At 42.5% G+C, this 23774-nt stretch overlaps 1 protein-coding gene across 1 annotated transcript in view; it reads right to left on the bottom strand.

Annotated features, from left to right (window-relative positions):
* Positions 1 to 503: 503 nt before the first annotated feature.
* The window catches only part of LOC309859831 (lipase member K-like), a 596159-nt gene continuing 572888 nt past the window's right edge, over positions 504 to 23774 (bottom strand). The window contains exons 6-14 of the mRNA XM_082720951.1: positions 22517 to 22632; positions 20039 to 20153; positions 17222 to 17420; positions 15870 to 15979; positions 14573 to 14709; positions 9196 to 9342; positions 7268 to 7339; positions 4731 to 4802; positions 504 to 1362 (exon numbers count right to left, since the gene is read on the bottom strand). Coding sequence (XP_082577077.1) covers positions 1123 to 1362; positions 4731 to 4802; positions 7268 to 7339; positions 9196 to 9342; positions 14573 to 14709; positions 15870 to 15979; positions 17222 to 17420; positions 20039 to 20153; positions 22517 to 22632 — 1208 coding nt within the window. The 3' untranslated portion in view covers positions 504 to 1122. The remainder of the gene's footprint in view (positions 1363 to 4730; positions 4803 to 7267; positions 7340 to 9195; positions 9343 to 14572; positions 14710 to 15869; positions 15980 to 17221; positions 17421 to 20038; positions 20154 to 22516; positions 22633 to 23774) is intronic.

The following is a 23774-nucleotide window of genomic DNA, read 5'->3' as shown; positions in this document are numbered from 1 at the left end:
AAAGATCTACTTTAAACATACATATAAGGGAATATAATCCAACCTTAAGTGATGGCAAAACAAAGATTTTTTTCAGACAAACACTGTCAATTGATCGCTAGCAGATCTGCAAAACAAAAAATGTTTAAGGAAGTTCATCAAAACAAGAGAAAGAAGGAAAGAAAGGCAATAAGGAACAGGGTCTCTCAAGCTTTTAACCAAAGAGACAAAATAATAATAATAATAATAATAATGGCTTGTTATTACTATCAACAGAAGTTCGCTATTGCTGGTAAGAAATTAACCACAAGGGGTGCCTGGGTGGCTCAGTAGACTAAGCCTCTGCCTTCAACTCAGGTCATGATCTCAGGGTCCTGGGATCGAGTCCCGCATCAGGCTCTCTGCTCAGCAGTGAGCCTGCCTCCCCCTCTCTCTATATGCCTCTCTGCCTACTTGTGATTTGTCTGTCAAATAAATAAATAAATATCTTTAAAAATAATAAAAAAAGAAATTAACCACAAATGTGGAGGTTTCAAAGAATATCCATTTATTTTCTCACTCTTGCTGTGGGTCCACAGTCTGGACATGGTGCAGCTCCCTCCTCTGTTCAGGGAATCCCCGGGCTGCACTCGAGGTGTGGCCAGCCTGATTTCTCCACTGGAGGCTACACTGGGGAATAATGGACTTCCATGATCACCCAGGAGCTGGCTCTAATTCCTCCTGCAGCTGTACGACTAAGGATCCGTCAGTTTGCTGGTTGTGGGCTGGAGGCCACCTGCAGATGCCAGATGTCACACGTGGCTCCTTGCCATGCAAGTTTCCATATCTGTTCACTTCATCAAGCCGACAAGAGGAAGCTCTTCTCCAGTCTACTTAGATGGAGTCTCATATAATATAACACAATCAGGAAGTGACATCCCATCACCTTTGCCTTAAACATGATCTAACCAAGGGTCTGGCACCGTTACTTTTCCCAGTTCTGTTGGTCAGAAGCAAGTCTCGGGACACTCCCATACTCGGGGGAGAGGATTACCCCAACACATGGACGCTAGAAGGTGTAAACCACTGGAGGGGTCACCTTAGGGGTTTGTGTGCCATGTTATTAGTTTGAGAATCCACTTACTTAGAGAAAGGAAAATGTATTTACTTTTGCAAACATTCGTCCATCAGTCTAAAAAGGTCTTGGTAAATTTCCTTGGGCGCGTCCTGTCCGAGGTAAAAATCCACATGATTGTAGTGTGGGATCAACTTGTAGTAAATAAGCCTGGTAATCTTAGGGAGTAAATTCTCAACGTCTTTGAGATCAGCCACACGGTCATGTCCTCCACTCCACACAGCCGTTGGTACCTCCATCTTTGTGACGTCATATAAGGGAGGTGTAAGCTAATTACAAATAAAGAGATAGAGGGAAAAAAAAACAGTTTTTACAGAAAACCACCTAATGAAGTAGCATTCAATATTAATTTTTTTTAAAGATTATATTTATTTAACAGAGGAAGAGAGATCACAAATAGGCAGAGCAGCAGGCAGAGAGAGAAGGGGAAACAGGCTCCCTACTGAGCAGAGAGCCCAATGTGGGGCTCAATCCCAGGACCCTGAGATCATGCCCTGGGCCAAAGGCAGAGACTTAACCAACCAAGGCACCCAGGTGCCCTAACTATTAATTGTTAAGCAAGTTCTTCAAATGCTCCAAGCATGCAGTTAGAATACACTTAGTGATCTATAAACATTAAAATGTTCAAAGTACTTAAAAACACTTTTGTGCAATAGCTCAATTGTGAGCAAATGAACAACAATGATAAAAAAAAATCCACAACCATTTTATTTCTGATCTGCACTTGGAGGAAAACAGGAAAGAATTCTAGGGGAAGGGGGTTCTTATTTCTATGGGGGCCATCTTTCTAGTAACACTTGCATGGGGACTATGTCCTTTTCCAACAAGATAGATGTGTTTATGTATTGGATACATGTAATTACTTCATCTCACACACAGAAATCTGGACAAGGGGTTACTGACACTTGAGCAGGCTCTTGGGGGAGCACTGAGACCAACAGAAGAAAACATCTGAAATACAAAGTTAAGGAGGAGACAGCCTGTTCCAGAGAAGAGTGGCTGTGGTATTAATCTCTTGCTCCTTCTCTCTGGACATACAGTGTTTCTCATGTGGATCCAACAAATTCCATCCTCCAGTTTATCAGTGGTCCAAAATGACCAGGCCTGGCCTATCCATCCTTCATTCTTCTGGCTTCCATGACTGGATGAGAGATGGGTACATGGCTAAAAACCAAGCCAGAGCTCTCTCTGGAACTTTCGGCTAGAGTAATTGAGAAAAATACTGGCCTTTTCTTTGGATTTGCAGTTGGAAGAATGCTATGAGCTAAGTACCACCAGGCACCCTTTCACTACTATTTTTAAAAATAGCTTAAGAAGGGAAAGGGCATACACAAGCAGAAGTGGGAGAGAGAGAGGGAGGGACCAAGGGAGCAGGAGAGCCCGGAGGACAGTGTTTAAGTTTCTACCTATTGTGAATTTCCCACCACACTTCTTAGCTCAGTAAAGCATACTGCTTTTATATTTTTTAAACTTAAAATAGAGTTGTCTTCTGTTTAAGCCTCCAACTCTTGGTTTTGGCTCAGGTGGTCAACTTGGGGTTTTGAGATCAAGACCCTGCATGAGGCTCTATGCTGGGAGCAGAGCCTGCTTGAGATTTTCTCCCTCTGTCTCTGCCCCTCCCACTCATGCTCTCTTTCTCTAAAAATAAATAAATACATCTTTAAAAAAGAAAATGCACCATCATTAATTTTGGCAGCAACATTAGGAAGAAAATGTCATAGGGACAAAGGTACAGATCCTTAGGAACTTGTAACCTTGCCCGGGAGAGGTTTCCTAGATGAGAAATGCACACGGGTGGGCCATGCCTAACTAGGCGAATGTGCACCCAGACTTCCCTGAGCAGGGCGGTATTCAGGCAGAGAGCATGGCTTTAGTCATTACAGAAGTCACTGGCAGTCCATGTGTTGGTGTCTGGGTCTTCGCATCACTAACTATCTTACTGTTTCCACCTATGCTATACTGCTGGGAGACTATGGCCTTGGGCTTAGAAGCAGGTGGTCAGTGAGAAGGTGTAGCTGCAACAGGGAGTGAGAAAGGTCAGGAAGCAAGTGAGTGCAGGTCGGCTGTGAGCATAAGGGCTCAGGGGAGCAGAAGGGCTCAGGGGAACTGGCGCAGTGCCCAAAGGCAAAGAACAGCAGAGGCAAGAAGAGACATGCTTCCCCTGACTCTGTGGGTTTCTCAGTAGGATGATACAGGGTACAACGACCTGGATGCAAGGAGGGCGAGAGCACAACCCAGAGGGAGCAGCACGTGCTAGCAAGTATATGGCAACCGACTGGGGCTCCGCAATGGTTTAGGACTCTATGAAGGACAAAAGGGGGCCCAGAAGATGGCAAAGCAAACATGAACGTGAAAATCAGGATGCAAATAAGACGTGCTGGCTTTGGGCCAAGAAATTCTTTTTTACTCTCGTGGTAATAAAGGATTGGTGATTACATTGATAATCACGCCTGCCTAATTTAGGGCTATTACTTATACTTGTGACAAAAGCTATTGCTTTGTACAGTTGATTTCATCTACCCTCAGTCTGGGATTTTCCATTATTCATTCCCTCCAAGGTCCCAAGCAAAAGATTGTAAATGAACTTGAACTACCCCCTCTCCCCACCCAGTCTTCTGAGGATCTGTGAGCACATTGGTAAAGCTAAGCGTTGTGACTCAGCTCTCAACCAAATTGATATCTGAGGCCACAGATAAATTCATCAACCAAGACACTTTCCTTTGAGCAACTATCTATTCCTGTGAGGATGAGGAATCAATCAATTACAACAGTAAACGGCACTTGGGACATAGTGGGTGAGTCTGTGGGTGGCCAGCAGTTTAGGAGAAAACTATAGAAGTTCGGGAGGAAAATTGGATTTTTCACACCAGCCAAAATTATGCAATTTCAATACTGCAGTTGGGGTAGCACTGAAAATTTGCTTTTTAAAAAAAAATTCCAAGTTTTTCCATATTCCTGATTTGAGGAACTCATGTGTCTTTGATGACTACTTGTTTAATTTGAGCTCAGTCTATTAGCATGAGGCCAAAATCATATACAGATTTCCTTATAAATTCTGGAAAAAATAACAACAAACAGAACATAACCTATTGCCATTTAATATAAAACTTTGGCCCCAAAAGTTTTCAGAGATTGTGTTAGGAAGTATCGTGACCCACTGATCTCTGACAGATAACAGCACTTCTTCCTTAGAGTGAGAGTTCTGCCTCGTATATCTTTAGTGATCCATGTTGTTTAGTGATCCAGTGTTGTTTTTTTATTTTTTATGAGTCATACATGGCATCCCAAAGAACTGTCCCAAAGCGCTGAGAGATTCTATTTTTTGAGAAGGAAGAAGTGCAGTGGAAGAAGAATGGATACAAAATCCAGGAACCCTGGGTCATACTCAGATCCATTACTAGCTAAATAATTTTGGCAATTTACGTAACCTCTCTGAGCCTCTGCATAATGAGGACAATCATATTTGCCTTGCACAGTCCTCGTGAGGATCACAGTCATGATGTGGAACCTGGCAGGAAACCGAGAAGTAGCATCTGACTGATATACAACATCTGGGGTAGTGTTGGTGGTTAACGAGTGAATACCACTTTATTAGTTTGCAAGCAGGTGCCTCTGATGATTATTGCCATCTCTGTACCTGGTGGAAGTGCCTCATGTTCTGATCAGCATTTCCCCAATCAAAAGCTTGGAACAGACCAGAATTAGCAGCCTATAATAAAATAAAAATAAAAATAAAAATGCATTACCGTGATATAAGAAGACAGCACACATTGAAAGACAATAAACAGAAAATATACAAAGAGGATGACATCACATCCCACTGTTTTGGCACAAGAGCTAAAACCCAGTAAAGAGGAATAAACCTGATCATATAAATGATAAATATTGATATACTAATTCACAGAACTGACTTTTTCAATCCCTTCCTCCATACTTCTCGAACGAAAATCCTCAGGCAGCAATGTCCTTAAATGTTCTAATGCCTATGAAATGTTTACAAGGATGCTGGGTGGGATGATTCTTGAATATCTTAGCTTCACGAATTTTAATTTTTTTTTTTTAAAGCACCAGCTGGACATCTCCTACATTGAAAATTGACTGTTTTCATGTACAAACAGCTTTGTACGTTATCCTAGGCAGGCGGTCTAGGGTATTAGGACCATATTCCTTATTCTTTTTTTTTAATTTATTTTTTATAAATGTATATTTTTATCCCCAGGGGTACAGGTCTGTGAATCGCCAGGTTTACACACTTCACAGCACTCACCAAAGCACCTACCCTCCCCAATGTCCATAACCCATCCCCCTTCTCCTAACCCCCCTCCCCCCAGCAACCCTCAGTTTGTTTTGTCATATTCCTTATTCTTAAACATTTTGTCGCCAATGCAAGGAATGTTCATTAACTCGGAGCCTCCTCAGCACTTTCTATTTGAGGTACAGTGTTGCTGTACAGGGCCAGACAGCCTGTGTCTCCCACGTCATCTGTTCCTGTGGCCACAGCCTCCAGGTCTGAGACACCACACGCACCCATATTTGCATTTTAATGTTTAGACTTTGGCTATTAGAATATAAATATTCATAAGCCTCTACACCTAAGGGTTCCTTCTGTGATTTGCCAGGAAGCAGGTAACGTTCACATTTGTCTCAAGGGCTTCATGAAATGATTTTCAGGCTAATCCAAGGGTTTTTTTCTTTTTCTTTTAGGGTTTTTTTTTTTTTTTTTTCTTAACTTGACTCTCTGATTTTTTTTCCCACCCTCGTTGATTTAATCCTGATTTTTAGTTTAAAATTAGTCCCATCATGATGTCTAAGGACAGATGCAGTAGTCTGCTGCTGTTGGAATTTTGCAGGGTTTTGGCAATGGGAGGCACTATCATGGGCTACTTAGGTCATCTTCCCCAATGCTCATCTGTGAAATGGAAATGACAACATCCTCCTCACGGGCTGTGGAGATTTTTTTTTTTTCTTTTTGGTTGTGAAGATTAAATAGGGTAATGCAACAAGATAAAATAAATAGGGTAATGCATATGAAGTGGGTGACACCTAATTACCACCATCAGCATCAGCCTCATCACCCCTGCCTTGGCTGTCTGAGTAACTTAGAGCCACATGATTTATCTCATCCCCTCCCCCCACTGTCCTGACTTATTTCTGTCCTGAAGAGGATTTTCTGTCACAGGAGAAGAGACCTTCTGAAGAGCAGTCAGCTGGGAGATGCATAAGGGACTGGCTAGGACATCTGTAGAATGGGGGTCCCAACACCTCCATGGAAAGACTGTTATTAAGAATTCAGTGAGACTGAATGAAATCACACATATGAGTAGCAAGAACACATAGTAAGTGCTCAGTAAATGTGAAATTGAGGTCGCGTCACCTGGAAGGCCATTCCCATCACAGGCTCCAACCGTCTCCTCACCGGGAGGAGGCCCTGTGGCCTTTTTCCTGCATGAACTTGAAAGCTTAGCTTCTGGGGGATATAACTCTTCAGAGGAGTTCAGAAATCCTCAACTAGTATTTCAGGCTATCTAGAGCAGTGCTTCTCAACCTTAAACCATGGAACAAATTTATTTGGGTGGAGGTTAAAGATTCCTAGGGATCTCAGATATATTAAAACTCTGGGAAGACCTTTCTCTCCTCCTTCCTCCCCCCCCCCATACACACACATGTTCATACATACTTGGCTCAGAAAGCTCTACCAATTGAATTTGACTTGTCTCTGCATATTGAGTAATAGGATAAGTAGAACACTTAAAAAAATTTGAAACTGAGGGTAAAAACCAGAAACCATTAATCTATTTTAGTCCTTCTCTAACATTTAATTTGTTCAGAATGAAACATGATTTCCATACTCTGAAATGGCCACATGCCAATAGGAGGCTGAGCAGATCTTTCTGGAACAGCCCGTATCATGCTGTATAAAGTTCTGTTAGAACTGACAATTTTCCAAAAGAGGAAATACAAGCTTTCCCAGAAAAGGCCATTTGGAGGGATCCAACAATTAGAGTTCAATCAGAATCTGTGGGAACTAGGCCTGTACACCAGACACTATTAAGGACATGAACAGAAGAGAGAAGAGGAAGTCGCTGCACAACCCCACAGTGGGCTCTGTGAGACCACTCCTCAGGGGTCTCCGAGACCTACGTGGACCTCATCTCAGGAATAGAGAGCTCTTACCTGGGCCCAGTGCAGCATATTCTGAACAGACGTGCCCGCGGAGCTCTGCGCCAAGTAAACATCCAAGCGACTCTGCAAAGGAGAGAATTTTTCCTCATCTGGAGGCTACTCATGTGACCACACCACAGATAAACCTGAATATTCTCTCTGTCAGGAATAAACATGTACCATACCCTCTTGAAGAACTTTCTCCTCCCTTGGCTCTAGTCTGCCCTGTGCAGCCTTCCTAAAGTCCAGAGGCCATCCTGCAGGGTCGAAGGCACTAACACATGTTCTCTCCAGCCTCACCTCAGACAGGTCTGACAGTCCAGGGGGTCAAGGAGTAAAAGCCACAGTGACCTTCCTCACCCTGGGTTGAGCCCCAAAAGACATTCCCAGAGAGTTGTTTATCATGAGGCATTGACAAAAGATCTGAATGTTTGCTTTCTGATTTTAACAACATGGTCAATATTCTATAGGGCTCTCTGAAAGTTTGTGGGACATAACCCAACCAGTGTTGTAGCTTCCATTAACATTTAGATTTTTTTCTGGATTAAAAAAAATTTTTTTGTTTGTATTTTCCATTGCATATTTTTTTGCATATATGAAAGAGTTATATATTTCCACCAAAGTAAGCCTACTAGAAGCATCATGGAGCTTTTAAAAAAACACAACTCCTCATGAGCTACCCAATACCATGAGGTACTATGAGGTACCCAATACCAATACCATGAGCTATTGAATCAATATCAAAACTTCTAGGGGTGAGTTCTGGACTTGTGAAGTTTTTCAAAGTTCCACAAACTCTTACTTATGCATCCATGCTTATCCACTAAAACACTCTTGTAGAGACTATAATATTCCATAGGATGATCCCCAAAAGTAAAAAAAAAAATGGGCCAATCTGACTGTACAATGAAGGCCCTCCGTGGGAGTTATTCTGTGAAGTCTTTCTTTAGCAAGCTCTTCGGCCATGCCTCGAAGGTATTTTTGAAATGATCTCAGTTGGGTGTGCATAAAGGTCCTCTTACTCAGCTCTGCCTACATGATATGCCTCCGTCAAAGTGATAAACAAGTACAGTTCCCTTCAGTAAACTGAGAATAACGTAGGGGAGGAATGTGGAAAGCCAGTGACTAAGGCATGCTTTCCATAAACCGCCTTTTTTAAGTCTTGCTTAAAAGCAAGAGAGGTGTTATCAGTGCCTTCCACTAACAGAGGGAGACTAGGCTCTGGGCAGAAGTCTGAGAGATAGTCGAAGACCATTTTTAGCTTTGTCCTGCCTCTGGTTTCAAAGATACTTCCTCTCTGGCTTGGGAGTAAACAGTACACAGTGGACAGTAGCTGACTCTTTGGCTCAGCTAGTGGGGACTGAGGAAGAAAAGGATTTCATCGGGAGAGAACTCACCAGTAACCCAGCTTATCCCTCTCAGTGTCCCTTGAACAATGAATCTATACTTAACATTGGAAAGCCACCCCTTAACCTCTTTGGATTAAAGAAGTAAGTGGTTCAAAAAATGACTATTTCCAAGTCACCTATGAAAGAGGAAGACTGGTTCAAAAACAGATGCCTGAGCTTACTCCCTGAGATTCTACTTTGGTAGGTGTGGGGTAGCGTTTAGGCATAGCAAGATAAATTTCTAAATCATAGCCTTCATGTAAGTGAAGGACTTTCCAAGGGCAGCATGTTGGCCAATAGCAAGAGTTGGTGAGAATGCTCAGTGGCCAAGCCTTCTCCTCAGAACCTCCTACTAAAGCAGGTGGACTCCCCAGCTTTGGTTGGAAACCACCACCATGTATCTTCAATATAGAAGACAAAAAAAAAAAAAAAAAAGAAAGAAAGAAAGACTAAAAGATCTTGAAATGTGGTCTCCACATGATTCAGTACAAATTCTCCTCACCTCTGTGCAACAAAACAATTGTTTTCTTGGCTCTGACTACTTACACATACCATGTTTAAATTTTTCGGGTCAAATCCACTCAAAGTAAACAGGAAGTTGCTGCAAATATGACGAAATAGCTTCCGGTTGCACACCTTGGTGGCAATGAATTGGTCAAAAAACGTATGAGGGTAGAACATCTTGTCACCAAATAGTGCCTGCAGGATGAGTATAAGATACCATCAGATTTCATGGATGTGGACGTCAAGAGTGGAAAGGGATAGATAAGGGCTGGACAGCGGTGGTATCTGCACTACACTAGTCCTCAGTGAAATGGAGAGCTCTGTTAAATTTTGTCTTTGGTTCTCCCAACCCACCCTGGTGATCTTTCCAACTTTCCTCTTGATGCCTTTTCCCAAGATCCTCTACTTGGGGTGTTTTGAGAATGCCCCTTGTGAAAGTAGTCCCTGTAGGGAACTGGTAAGTCTCTGGAGTTGGGGATACCTTGGTTCAATTTTGGACTCTGTTTCTTATACCTTAAGGGAGTATTGAATTTCAATTATCCAGAAGTTTCTCAACAATGACATGAAAAATTAACATGCAGTATGTTGTGAAGATAATAGGTCTTGTTTAAAAGGAGCCTTCTGGGGGCACCTGGGTGGCTCAGTAGGTTAAGCCTCTGCCTTTGGCCCAGGATCGAGCCCCACATTGAGCTCTCTGCTCAGCAGGGAGCCTGCTTCCCCCCCCCTCTCTGCCTGCCTCTCTGCCTACTTGTGATCCCTCTGTCAAATAAATAAATACAATCTTTTTTAAAGGAGCCTTCTACAGTTTCTAGAATCTAGTAAACACTCCTCAAACAATAACTGCTATTATAATTAGTGAATGATTGTTCCAGAATCTTTCAGCGAACTCTTCCAGAGGCAAAAGCTCAACCCCCCCCCAAATCGATCTCTACTAATGGAATTTCAGGCAATGTTGCCAGTGAGTTGAATTTACCTTCTGAACTTTAGGAATCCCTTCAAATTAGAGCACAAGTTCATATCTAATTCCTGTGCATAGAATATGAATCTTGCTTTTGTTTCACAATAACTTGTTTTATAATCTTAAATTAGATACAAAGATGAAAATATTCTAAAAAAAAGAGAGAGACTTTATGTGTTTATTTAAGAGAGAAAGAGAGCAGCAGGAGGGACAGAGGAAGAGGGAGGGAAACAAGCAGATTCCCTGTTGAGTGCAGAGTCTGGTAGCTCGATCCTAGGACCCTGAGATCATTACCTGAGCTGAAGCCAGACAACTGCTCCTTCACCCTAACCAAAAGATAAAGGATAGCAATGCAGGCCAGTCAGCCATGCAGCGCCCATTCCCTACGGTGTAGTCAACGTGACCCGTAGACTGTGTAATCCAAGTTGGTTCTAGAGGTGGCGTACTTGTCACGTAGCAGCATATAGCTCTAGCTGCTGTGAATTTAAGGTGTTCCTCCTAGGTACCTGGCCCCTTGCCAGGTCACATGGTTTACCAAGCAGAACATGGACTGGATGCAGATCTCGATGGCCTGCTGAGCCGGGCACCATGTGCATGGCTGTATAAGGATCCAGAACTAACTTTTTCAGGTTGGCATTGGAAAGGAGGGGAAATGATTATGTAGAAGAAAGAACATCGACCACAGATGGCCTGGTCAGATCTGGGTTCAGGTTCTGGTTCTACCACCCATTTGCTGGGTCATTTGGGACAGGGTGCTTAGTCTTTTTGAGCCACAGGTTCTTCTTTTAGAAATGAAGATGGGCACTTTGTTGGCTCAGTCAGTTAAGCATCTGACTCTTGATTTTGGCTCTGGTCATGATCTCAGGGTTGTGAGATCAAGGCCCTGAGCCTTGATGAGTGCTGAGTGTAGAGCCTGCTTTGGATTCTTTCTCTCCCTCTGCCTCTAAAGAGAGGAAGAAAAAAGAAATAGAGAAAGGATGGAAGAAAGGAAGACAATACTAACAATCCTTACTACAATAGATAACATGCAAAGAGGAAAGGGTCAAAGCAAGCTGTAGGTCAGAAAAAAGATAGAGGGGCAAGAACACAGAAATGCTCAGGGGTAAAACAGGGGTGGACGATGTGGAGAGGATAAGCAGTTGGTAATTAGGAGATCTGAAGCACCAAGTGCTGAGGTTTTGAATCTAAAATAAACTTAAATAATAATACTAGACAATTTTTACTGAGCACCTGCTATAAGCCAGATAAGATGCTTAAACATATATCGTCTCAATCAATCTCCAAAAAAATTTGACAAATCTTACCCCTTTTTTAAACTCATTCATTCATTTTCAACTTTACTGAGGAATAATTGATATCATAAGCCAGTGTCTTATAAATGGAAGTTTGTACGCTTTGACCTACATTACCCCATTTCCCCCTCCTCCAGTCCCTACTAACCACCATTCTATTCCCTTTTTCTATGAAATTGATTTTTTAATATTAGATTCTACATATAAGTGATTCAGTACAGTATTTGTTGTTCTCTGTCTGGCTTATTTCACTTAGCGTTGTGCCCACGAGTTTCATCTGGTTTCCTTATTCTCTTTCGACTTTTTTATGTTCTTTTAAATTTTCCCATTTTAATTTGTCTTTACTATTTTCCAGAAGAGCTATACTAATTTGTATTCTCACCAGTAGCATACAAGGGTTCGCTTTTCTCAACATCCTTGCCAACATTTATTTCTTGTCTTTTTGGTAAAACTCATCTAACGAGTATGAGGCAATGCTCCATTGTGGTTTTGGTTTCCGTCTCCCTGATGATGAGTGAGGTTGCGCATCTTTCCATGTGTCCGTTGGTCATTTGCATATCTTCTTTGGAAAAATGTGCATTCTTGTCCTTTGCCCATTTTTAATAGGATTACCTGCTTTTTTGGCTATTGAATTGTATGAGCATTTTTATACATTTTGGTAATCAACCCCTGATCAGATACATGGTTTGCAAAGATTTTCTCCCATTTTGTAGGCTGCATTTTCAATATATTAATCACTACCTTTGCTGTTGAAGCTTTTTAGTTAGTCCCATTTGCTGATATTGCCAGTTCTCTTGGTGTTTTATCCAGAAAAATCATCGTCAAGACCAATGTCAAGGAGGCTTTTCCTTATGCTTTTTTTTTTTTTAAAGATTTTATTTATTTATTTATTTGACAGAGAGAGAGAGATCATAGGTAGGCAGAGAGGCAGGCAGAGACAGAGGGGGAAGCAGGCTCCCCACTGAGCAGAGAGCCTGATGTGGGGCTTGATCCCAGGACCCTGGGATCATGACCTGAGCTGAAGGCAGAGGCTTAACCCACTGAGCCACCCAGGTGCCCCTCTCTATGCTTTTTTCTAGGAGTTTTATGGTTTCAGATCTTCAGTGTAAGTCTTTAATCTACTTTGAGTTAATTTTTGTGAGTGGTGTAACATAGGGGTTCTGTTTCATTCTTTATTTAAGATTTTATTTGACAAAAGAGAGAGAGCACAAGCAGGGGGAGTGGCAGGCAGAGGAAGAGGCTCCCTGCTAAGCAGGGAGCTCGACACGGGACTCAATCCCAGGATCCTGGGATCATGACCTGAACCAAAGGCAGACGCTTAACCGACTGAGCCACCCAGGCGTCCCTCATTCTTTTGCATGTGGCTGTCCAGGTACCCCAATACCATGTGTTAAAGGGATTGTCTTTTCGCCATTGTGTGTTCATAGTACCCTTGTCAGAGATCAGTAGACCAGAAATATGGGTTTATTTCTGGTTCCCTATTCTATCCCACTGGTCTACGCACCTGCTTTTATGTTAGTACAATACTGTTTTGATGACTGTACCTTTGTAAAAGAGTTTGAAATCGGGAAGTGGGATGCCTCCCCTTTTGCTCTGCTTTCACAAGACTGGTTGGGCTATTTGGGGCCTTTGTATTTCCGTACAAATTTTAGGATCATTTTTTCCAGTTCTGTGAAAATTGCCACTGGAATTTTGATAGGGATAGCACCGAATCTGCAGTTCGCTCTGGGTTGTATGGGCACATTAGTGATATTAATCCTTCCAATCCATGAACACAGGGTATCTTTTTATTTATTTGCAACTTTCTGGGTTGTATAGGTATGGAACTGAATCACCATGGGCTAATTTACTGATTTCTCACAAGCCAGAATCCCTGGCTTCTACAAAAATGCTCTCCCATCTGCTTTAACTAAAATCACTGAATGCAGCAATCACTTTCAGTCTGCCATGGGAGAAGCCCATATTAGTCTGTTAGAGGAAAACACACTAAACCAATTTATTTCAACAGAGTAACTGATCAGATTCATTAGCTCTCAGCGCACAGAGGGAATTTGGAGTTCAGGATATTGCCCAGATTTTGAGGAGTTGACGGACTGGGAGTCTATGAAGCATGGGCAGTTGAGTAAGGTTGGGCTTTCAGTGGGGCACTTGGGTGATGCAGTTGGTTAAGGATCTGACTCTTGCTTTCAGCTCAGGTGGTGATCTCAGGGTTGGGAGATCGATCCCCACAACAGGCTCCATGTCTAGCGGGGATTCTGCTTCAGATTCTCTCTCCCTCTCCCTCTGCCCCTCCTGCTCATGCTAGCACTCTCTCTCGCTCTCTCTCAAATAAATAAATAAATAAATATTTTTTTAAGTTGGACTTTTCAGGTGGGAAGAAAGTAGGTTCTAGGCAAATCCTGATAACAACGAGTAGCTGACATTTATTAAAATTTTATAATGTGCAAGACCAGGTTCTAAGGGATTCACAGGTTTGAACTCAATCCTCACAGCAGCCTGAGGAGTAGGGGAGGTGCCCTCTTTGGGGCACCTGGGTGGCTCAATGGGTTAAAGTCTCTGTCTTCTGCTCGGGTCATGATCTCAGGGCCCTAGGATTGAGCCCCACTTTGGGCTCCCTGTAGGGATCCTGCTTCCTCCTCTCTCTGCCTGCCTCTCTGCCTACTTGTGATCTCTGCCTGTCAAATAAATAAAATCTTTAAAAATAGATCCCATCTTTATGGGTGAAGAACATGATTCACAAAACCTATAAGGTCTTGACCAAAGTTACCCAGCCAGCTAGAATCCAACCACATTCCACCCACTGCCATGCTGTGTTCTCAATCCCTACCCCATATTGCTCCTAAAAAAACAGGGGCCACTAGAGAGAAATTTAACCCACGAGATTAAACAAATCAATTAAATACTTCAACATTGGCTTTATCTGTGAGGGAGAAATGACATGGGATAGAAGCCCCTGGTGTAGATTTGGACAATAGAGTAGGATGGTATCAGTGTGAGCTCCCTGAACCCTGTCGTTAAAATTACGTTATCGACAGATCTATGTAGACATCTTACATCTGTGATAGTCTCAGAAGCTTATAAAATGCCATTTTGTCTAAGGTTTTCTTCTCTTAAAATCAGTGAAAATAGAACTAGTTTTAGTAACTACAGATTTAAACTTGGAGGAGTCACATACCTTGACTACTTCTCTGGAAAGAGTTTTGAATTTTTTCATAGGACTTTGGGTGTATTTCACTGTGATGACTGGAGCCAATGCAAAAAATATCTTAATCCTTTTAGCCAGCTCTGGATTGGTAGAGAATGCTATGAAGGCTGAAGGGGAAGAACACACGAGTCTATAGATTTAAAACAATTCTTCATTCACCATAAATGAGAGCAAAAGAAGGCATGTTAAAAGCAACAACAGCCACTACAAAACAACTCAAAATAACTACCACTGGTAAGGAAAACTTTCCTAAACTTCTCAAGAAGAAAATTGGATAATTCAAAATGCAATGACTTTCCTGTCCCTGGAGAATTTAAGTCTACTCATAGTGCTACAGAAAGGGTTCAAACATCCACTGGGGGGCATGGCCAGGTAGACTCCAAGGGCCACTCTACCTTGACCATACTCTTTGGTATCAGATAATATTTGGCCCACAATTTTGGCTTCCCATTCACTAGCCGTGGCAAGTCTTAGTTTGCCCAAACTGTAAATGTGGAAAACACAATCCTCACAGGATGATTCTTTTGAATCACATATATATATAAAACAGAAGGTATTCTTTGGCATTCTCACCATTGGGAAGGATTTCTAAATTCAGCCATTTGTAAAACATGGAGGATAATGGTCTCAAATGTTTCTAGGTTGCCATGAGAGATAGTACATAAGATGCACAGCATCCAAAGACCTACTTTACACCAGAAACCTGGTCAGGATTCAGATGCAGAAAAGAGCCTGGTGGAGATGCTGTTAGTATTGTTGAGGTGTCTAGCTACATGGGGAGCAGGGCAGGGGGCGAAGTGCCTCATGCCATTGTCAACATGGCCCCATCTACCTCTAGCCTATCCCAGGGCCTCTGGGAACAAAAAGAAACAATAATTATAGTATATGATTTTCACAGTTTGTAGTTCTCTGATTTCTTTTTGGTGTCCTCATTCAATTGAAAGCTCTTTAAGGGAAAGACTGTATCATTTTTATCTCGGCCTTCCCCACGTCTAAACCAGCATCCAGCAACCGTGTGTGGTATATACACACATGAATAAGTCCCTCTCCCTCAGGCTTATCTGTCCATTTCCAAATTCAGTCCTGGGGCAGCAGAAATCCCTGGTGTCCTCCTCACTTTATTTACTCTTCAGAAACCAGTCAGAGGAAACGGTTTCCCAGGCCAAGTCCTCAAGCTCGAGACTGCACAGAGGGAAGAAGTCCTGAATCCTTTCATGAATCTGGAAGGTTCTCTGACACTCTCAGATCCCACCTGTCCCGAACATACCGATGGTGGTGCCTTGTGAGTGGCCCACATAATAGAGTTGCTCTTGTCCAGTTTTCTCTATGATAAAATCGATTGTGGCTGGAAGGTCATAGCCAGCCATCTCATCCACGCTGCCAAAGAGAAAGAACAACAAAACTGGAAAAAGAAACCATCCATTGTCAGGCCTGCAATGTTTAGACATGTTGATTGCAGGCATAGAGACATAGCTTTTGTCAGTTTAATACTAGAGTCAATATAGAACTTTCAGCATCTCGGCAAGTTTTGCGGATGTCCCCTTGATTGTAAGAGTCACATGGTGAAGAGACCAGAATTGGAAAAATCTGCTTTGCAAAGGCCCAGAGAGCATTTTCCTGTAAGCCTTGCCATAGTTCACTAAATTCTATGGCATATTTACCTTGAAAAGAACAGTGCCTGGGATGCTTATTTTAAAAGCAGACTAAAGAAAGCAGATCTGCAGGTGTCAGCCCAGATAGAGGGAATCAGAATTTCCAGGGAAGTGGTGCAGCAATCTGTGTATTTATCAATCACATCAGCTGTTTTGCTGATGTAGCTGGGAAAACGCTCAGCTAGGGAATGATCATGGTACCTGTACTCGTGCTGTCACAGGGTGGCACTGGGGTGAGGAATGAGGAAATAACAAGAAAGGCATCAATGGCTTTAGTGGCCTGTAAGGCATGCTTCTTAGCTCCTGGGCCAGGATGGACGGTCGTCCCTGGCTGTTGTGGCTTCTAGAGCAGACCATGCCCCAGGAGCTGTTGCTGGCAACTCTGCTCTTCTGTCATTCTGTGCTCTCAGGCTTTCTTTTTATTTCCCCGGGACCCCGACTCCAGGCCCAGGTCTCAGCCCCGCCAGCCGATGGTTTATTCCTCCTCAGCAAACAAACATTGGAGGTACCACTTGTGCAGACTCACCCAGGGCTCACTCTTGGCTTATCATAAATGTCTGGGCCTCAAAATTTGCACCCAGAACCTTGTTTCTGGTCCCATTTCTCCATCAATTCCTACTTGAGCAAGCACCTCATGTAAGCTTCCTTTGGGGTCCACAGTGACTAAGTGACAGTCTTGGAATTAACCTTCCTAAAAATGATCTCTGCATTTTGATTTTTCTTTTTGCATATATACTTTGCGCGCACACACACACACACACACACACACACCAGCAAGCAGGGTTTTTAAAACAAACAACAATGCAGTGAATAAGGGCATTTCTCCAGAGCCTGGGTAGAGGAAGAAATGTTTGTTTCCTTCTTACGGATTCCACTGGGTTGCATGTGCACAGAAAGGGGAAAACCCAAGGGTGTTTGTGTCCATGAACAAGGTATACCCTTTATTTATTAGGATGCAGATCCTTACCTGAAGGCCCAGTATTCTTGAGATTTGGGTGAGAATTTCAAGTGTTTCCTGGACCAGGTGTTGCCCCGGCTGTTCCCCATCCACACATCATAACCGCGATCTGCCAGAAGGAATGCCAGGCTGTTGTTCGGGAGGTTGCATATCCAGTTGGTGGCAGACGCGATTAAGCCATGTTGCAAATACACGACGGGTCTCGGAGCTGAAACACACACAGGCAACAAGACTCTCAGGTCCCCATGCCCTCAGGGTCTGTAGGGGAATCCTCTTCCCTGACTTCCTCTAGCAGAACAGAGGGCAAGGGATGGCATTTGGCACCTGGCAAACCTGGCTTCGAGTCCTCTGTGAACAACTTACTTGGGCAAGTAATTTGTTGTCTTCTGTCTTGTTTTTCTCTTTGTAAAATTTGGATTATACATACTGTTTTACATTGTTCTGTGGGCACTGGAGTCAGGTTGTTCTTGTTCAAAGTCGATTCTGCTACACATTAATCCCTTGTGCCTCAGTTAATTTATCTGTATAATGGGCAGTGATAACAAATGTTATCTCCTAGTGTAGTCAAAAGAATTAAATTAGAATTAAAAAACTTAGGCGAGCCTGGATGGCTGAGTCAGTGTCTGCCTTTGGCTCGGGTCATGATGTCAAGGTCCTGGGATGGAGCCCTGTGTCGGGCTCAGCACTTAGTGGGGGGAGGGGTGTCTGCTTCAGGATTCTTTCTCTTCATCTCTGCTCCCCCCTGCACTTATCCTCTCTCCCTCTCTCTCTAAAATAAACGAACAAATATTTTAAAAATACACAAAAGACTGTCCAGCATAATGAATCATTTCTCTCTGATTATTCATATCAATAAGGCTTGCTGTCTCATGGAGCATCTGACTACCAAACTAAATTTTTCTCGAAATAATAACAGAAACATTAAAAAATGCCATTTGTGAATATTGACTGAGATCCAGGCACTAGGCTCAATTTTACACACGCCACGTGGTCTCATTCACATTGTCAGAAAGCTAAACAGCAAAAGGCAAGGTGTTCAGGAACATGTTATGCAAAGTGAAATTGCAAAGTCCTGTTCACAATGTAGAACTGGGACATCTTGATGAAGAAGAAGGCAAGAAGTGGTGTTGAGACACAGACAAGAGAGAAAGTGACAACGGTGTTCTTTTCTTTCACGACGGGTTTGTAACTGTGCTGGTGCCCAAGACCCCCACAGCTCCCCTGGGCTGGACAAGTTCCTGGGGATCGGGTCGCTACACCGGGGTCCCAGAGAGCCTTCTGTCACCCAGACACAAGAAACTAAACTCTATGTTCATTCAGTCTACCTTTGGAGGAAATGGAAAGAAGGAGTGTTATTAATTCTGCTCAGTTATTGCTAAAGAGCAGTCATAAGCCATAGCCTGCCCCGGATCATCTCACTGTAGAGTCAACTGTCCAGCTCATGCATTTCAGCAGCTCGCTGGTGAACCAAAATAAAAGTTTGGGCAGACAAAGTTCTCAATGACTATTTTCAAAGGTAATGGGGTTATCTAGAATCTAGATTTTTCTCTTCACACGATAAACCATTCTGATACTGGTAAGATTCGTTATACAAGACTCCAAAGGATCAAATGAGCTAAGATTTGAGAGAAGAAAGCAAAGGGTTCTTGCCAGATGAATTCCCCCTTTCTCTACAGAGATCAATCTGTGTTGTAGGGAGCTAGGGCTGACTCATTAATCAAGTTTAAGTATAGCACTATTTGGGCCCAACTTAGGACACCTGGATGGCTCAGTCAGTTAAGCGTCTGCCTTCAGCTCGGGGCATGACCCCAGGGTCCTGGGATCGAGCACCCCACTGGGATCCCAGCTCAGCGAGGAGTCTGCTTCTCCCTCTACTCTTCCCCCTGCTAATGAGTTCTCTCCCTCTTTCTCTTTCTCCCTGTCTTTCAAATACATAAATAAAATATAATCTTCTAAAAAATCGGGTCAGATTTACTTAAAACATGAAGTCCCAATGACTTAAGAAGAGAACTAATTACAAATGAAGTTGCGAAGCTGTTGGGATAGCTGAAGCAAAAGACAGTGATCATGTCCAAGTCTAGACTTGAGGAATACTGAAGCAGAGAGGAGTTTTCAGATAAGAGACAGATTGGAGGCAAAATTGGTAGATCTTGGCAACTCACTGCATATAGGAAGTGATGGAGAAGAAAGCGTTAAGTTGACTCCTAGGGGTCTGGTTGTTCAGCCTCACAAGGGTATCTCCAGAACAAGACCAAGTTTTCTTTCATGTTTTTTTGGAAGGAAAATGTGATGGAGTATAAAAAGATTAAATAAACAGTATACAGTTGACCTTTGAACAACATGGTTCCACTTATACGTGGTTTTTTTTTTAAATAAATCCAGTACAGTCCTATAAATGAATATTTTATTCCTTGTGATTTTCTAAACATTTCCTTTACTCTACCCCACTTCACTGTAAGAATACAGTATATGATGCCCATAACAGACAAAGTACGTGTTAATTGACTATTTATGTTATTGTTGAGGCTTGTGGTCAACAGTAGGCTATTAGTAGCTAAGTTTTGGGGGAGTCAAAAGTTACATGTGAGTTTTCAGCTGCTTGGAGTAGGGGTAGTGGTGTCCCTAACTCCCGTGTTGTTTGATCCAACTGTGTATCTAAATGCTTGAAAAACTCCAGAAGATTCTACGAGTGAAATGGAGCGAGACTGGTGGAGGTGATGAGTTTCTCATTTCAGAACAAAAGCTGCCTGTCTGCTCTGCTTCTCTCAGCACCCCTAGGAATCTCTGCTGTAGGCATTCTTCCTTCCATAACAAAATAAATCCTACTTGTTCTGGGACATCCTCTTCCATGAGGAATCCGGTAAATTCCGAGGACATAACCATCTTTGGTCACAACATCATACTCTTCGCAAGGGTAACCCCAGTAGGAAATAATCTGGCTCTGAAAAGAGAAGAGGAAAACAGACACAACCATGATGTCACCTCTCGGTTCGTATACCTACACTGCAGTATAGCACTTTGAATTACACAACCTACTGTTCAGCTAAGTACTGGGATAGAATGTAGCAGGAAAATCAGGATCACTTGAGGAAGATTTTAGAAGAAGGTTGCATGCAAAGGCAGGGGAAGGCAAGGTAGGGTGACCATACCTCCTGATATTATTAATGCCACCCAGGTACACTCTCAAAATGTTTGGGAAAAAAAAATGTATGATCATGGTCAGCTACTGAGGGAAGCCATGGGGATTGTATAGGACCCCATGGCAGGTAACAAGTGAGCTATGACTAGACAACCTTAAATGGAGGTAGGAGAAAGTAGTCACCAGGCCCAGAATGAGATAGGTAGAAAGGGCCACATGGAGAAGGAGACAGCCCACCTAAGGTGACCACATGGAGGAAACAAGGGCTCATCAACGAATCATCCAACCTCCCTCTTGTCCTTCTGATCTCTGCTTAAGATTTCAAAGGGCTGAACTGAACTGAAGTCAATGTCAAAGGAGCTTGTGGACCTAGGTCAGCTTCTTGACCAGAGGGAAAGATGCAAAGAAGAGAGAGTGAACCCAAATGAAACCTCCTGCACAGATACACAGGCATGAGGGGAAATGTTGTTTGCTGGTCATCTTCAGCAGAAAGAGTGTAGTGTATATGTTCTGCTTTATTAATTGTTACAATGAGCCTTTGAGATGGGGTCGTACCCACTTACAATGGAGAGAAGGGAGTGTCAGCAAGCTGCACAATCTATCTGAGATTGTACGCTAGGAAGAGAGAAAGACAAAATTAAAGCATAAGGAAGCTCAGCCCCAAAGCGCATGGCTTTACCACGGGATTACGCAGGTACCCATGCAAAGTGCACAAAAGATTTGCATATGCATTTAAAGCAGTGGTTATGAGCCTAGACTCTGGAGACAAACCACATGGCATTGAAAGCTAGCTCTTTCTCTTCTTAGCTGGGCAACTCCGGACAACTTATTTAACCCTTTTGTCCCTCAACTGTAAAATAAAAACAATACTAGTATCTCTTCACAGACTTGTTCTGAGGACTTTGCATAAAGTATCTAGAACAGTGCCTGGCACCCAGCAAGTGCCCTGGAGATGTTTATCATTCTCATTATGTTTATAGAATGATTAAGAACCCCAAAGCACCCAGACCAGGAAGGAAGAGAATGTGTGTGAATATGAGAGAAAGAGGGAAAATTCCATATGATGACATATAGTCACGGACTATGACGTCAGCCATGTAGGAGGTTAGGGGTGCCTGCTGCTTACCATGGAGAGAGGAATAACAGGAGTCACTAATTAGCCACTGTGACAGTTTCATTCTTCTTAAAGTCCTAACACAGCCTTGACATGGGTGAGGACATCACTGGTACAGAATGTGTGCAAGAGTATGGAGTAACCCACTGGAATGAAGACTATGGTGGAAACTGGTCATTTTCTTCCTTCCTTCTTTTTCTTTCTTCCTTTCCTTTCTTTTCCTTTCCTTTCCACCTTTGTTCCTTTTTCTTTTCTTTCTTCCTTTCCTTCCCTTTCTTTTCTTATTTATTTATTTATTTATTTATTTATTTATTTATGTATTGAGAGAGAGAGATCACAAGTAGGCAGAGAGGCAGGCAGAGAGGCGGGGGAGGGGGCGGAAGGCAGGCTCCCTGCCGAGCAGAGAGCCCGATGTGGGGCTTGATCCCAGGACCCTGGGATCATAACCTGAGCAGAAGGCAAAGGCTTTAACCCACTGAGCCACCCAGGTGCCCTCCCTTTCTTTTCTATTCTTTCCTTTCTCTCCCTTCCTTCGTTCCTCTGTTTCTCCTTCCCTCCCCCCACCTTCTTTCTTTCCTTCTTTCCTCTCCTTTTTTGACTAACACTGTTCCATTCCACTCTATTCCTTTTCACCTCTGGTATAAATGTCTGTTATAAACAACAGTTACCATGTCTGGCTTATTAAACTAAGAGAAACCCTGAAACAGCTCACAAATTAAAGAAATGACTTTAGAAAGAACTTCAGGGAGAATGCAGAGATACTCTGTGGAGGTCGTCAGTATGAACTCATGGAACTGTTCTTCAGGAAACCACCATCAGATGGTAGCTCAAACCACCAGGAAAGGGAATATCACTGCTTCAACTTGGCTCATATCTTTAAAAGTTTAGATTAGCAACTTCCAGACCTGGTGAGCCCATGCCAGGGAACAGGGGCACGAACACAGATTTAGTCAACGCAGAACTGGTTGTAGACAAGCACACCAATTAGATCTAAAATGATGATACATTAATAATTTCTTATCTTAATGTTTGTTCTTCATGAAGGACTTACAATATTCATATTAGCTTCAGGATTTGTGATACTTCCTTTCTTGTGATAGCCATATACAGGTCCAAGAAGAAGCATCCAATATGCTGTTGCTAAAAGCTGCTGCATTTGGGGTCTGCCTAGAAAAAGAGATATTAATATATTTGTCATCAGAGAGAATGCTACAAGTGAACTTTGTGTAATCATTCTGTAATACGACTGCAGGAGAGAGTAGAAACATGATTCTAGGTTGTGCTTTAGCAAGCAATAAACTTAATATTCAAGACTAATTCCAAGAAAAATCTGAAATTATGAATCTTTTTTTTTTTTTAAAGATTTTATTTATTTATTTGACAGAGAGAGATCACAAGTAGGCAGAGAGGCAGGCAGAGAGAGAGAGAGAGGAGGAAGCAGGCTTCCTGCTGAGCAGAGAGCCCGATGCGGGACTCGATCCCAGGACCCTGAGATCATGACCCGAGCCGAAGGCAGCGGCTTAACCCACTGAGCCACCCAGGCGCCCCTGAAATTATGAATCTTTAGTAAGAAAAGAAAGAAGGAAGGAAGGAAAGAAGGAAGAAAGGAAGGAAAGCATAAACATCAAATAAGTCTCCACTACACAGCTGGACAAAAGAAGGGAATGTAGAATTTGCAGAGAAAGAAATATAGTGGCCAATATATTCATGAAGCGCATTCAATATCTCAATAGTTATCAAATGAATTAATTCCTTGTTTTCTGATCATAGGAGTAAGCACTGGCACAAACTTTACAGAGAAATTTATTACCATGACTTACAAATTTAAAAATATTCATAATTTTCACTCAGCGATTGTTTCCAGCAGTCTATCCAAAGGAAAAATAATATACATAATAGTAAAGAAATACATATTATAAAATCACTCCTGATTATATATCTTAATATAGAGAAATTTACCAACTAAGAGATTGATAAAATAAAAATTATGGGCGAGGAAGAATGGTATTATCCAGCCATCAAGTACAATGTAAGTGTTACGCGAAATCTCTATTATATAATATTAAGGGAAAAGCAAGGTGAATCGTGCACATATGTTGAGCCCAATGAAAAAAAGCAAATGACAAAGAGAGAAAAAAGACTGTCCCCTGCCAAACCCCTCATGACTGACCCTAAGACCTGACCTTGACTGCCCACTGCAGGTACCCATCCACATTCGCCCAACATTTCCCTTAAGTTCTTTTTTTACAGCCTATCTCTTAAGCCGGGGTTGGGGGGTGGGGGTGGGGCATGGGAAACCATGATAGGCA

The sequence above is a fragment of the Mustela nivalis genome (assembly GCF_964662115.1).
Source record: "Mustela nivalis genome assembly, chromosome: 2".
Taxonomy (NCBI): domain Eukaryota; kingdom Metazoa; phylum Chordata; class Mammalia; order Carnivora; family Mustelidae; genus Mustela; species Mustela nivalis.
The sequence above is the reverse complement of the archived record's forward strand: the minus strand, read 5'-3'. Positions and strand labels throughout refer to the sequence as shown.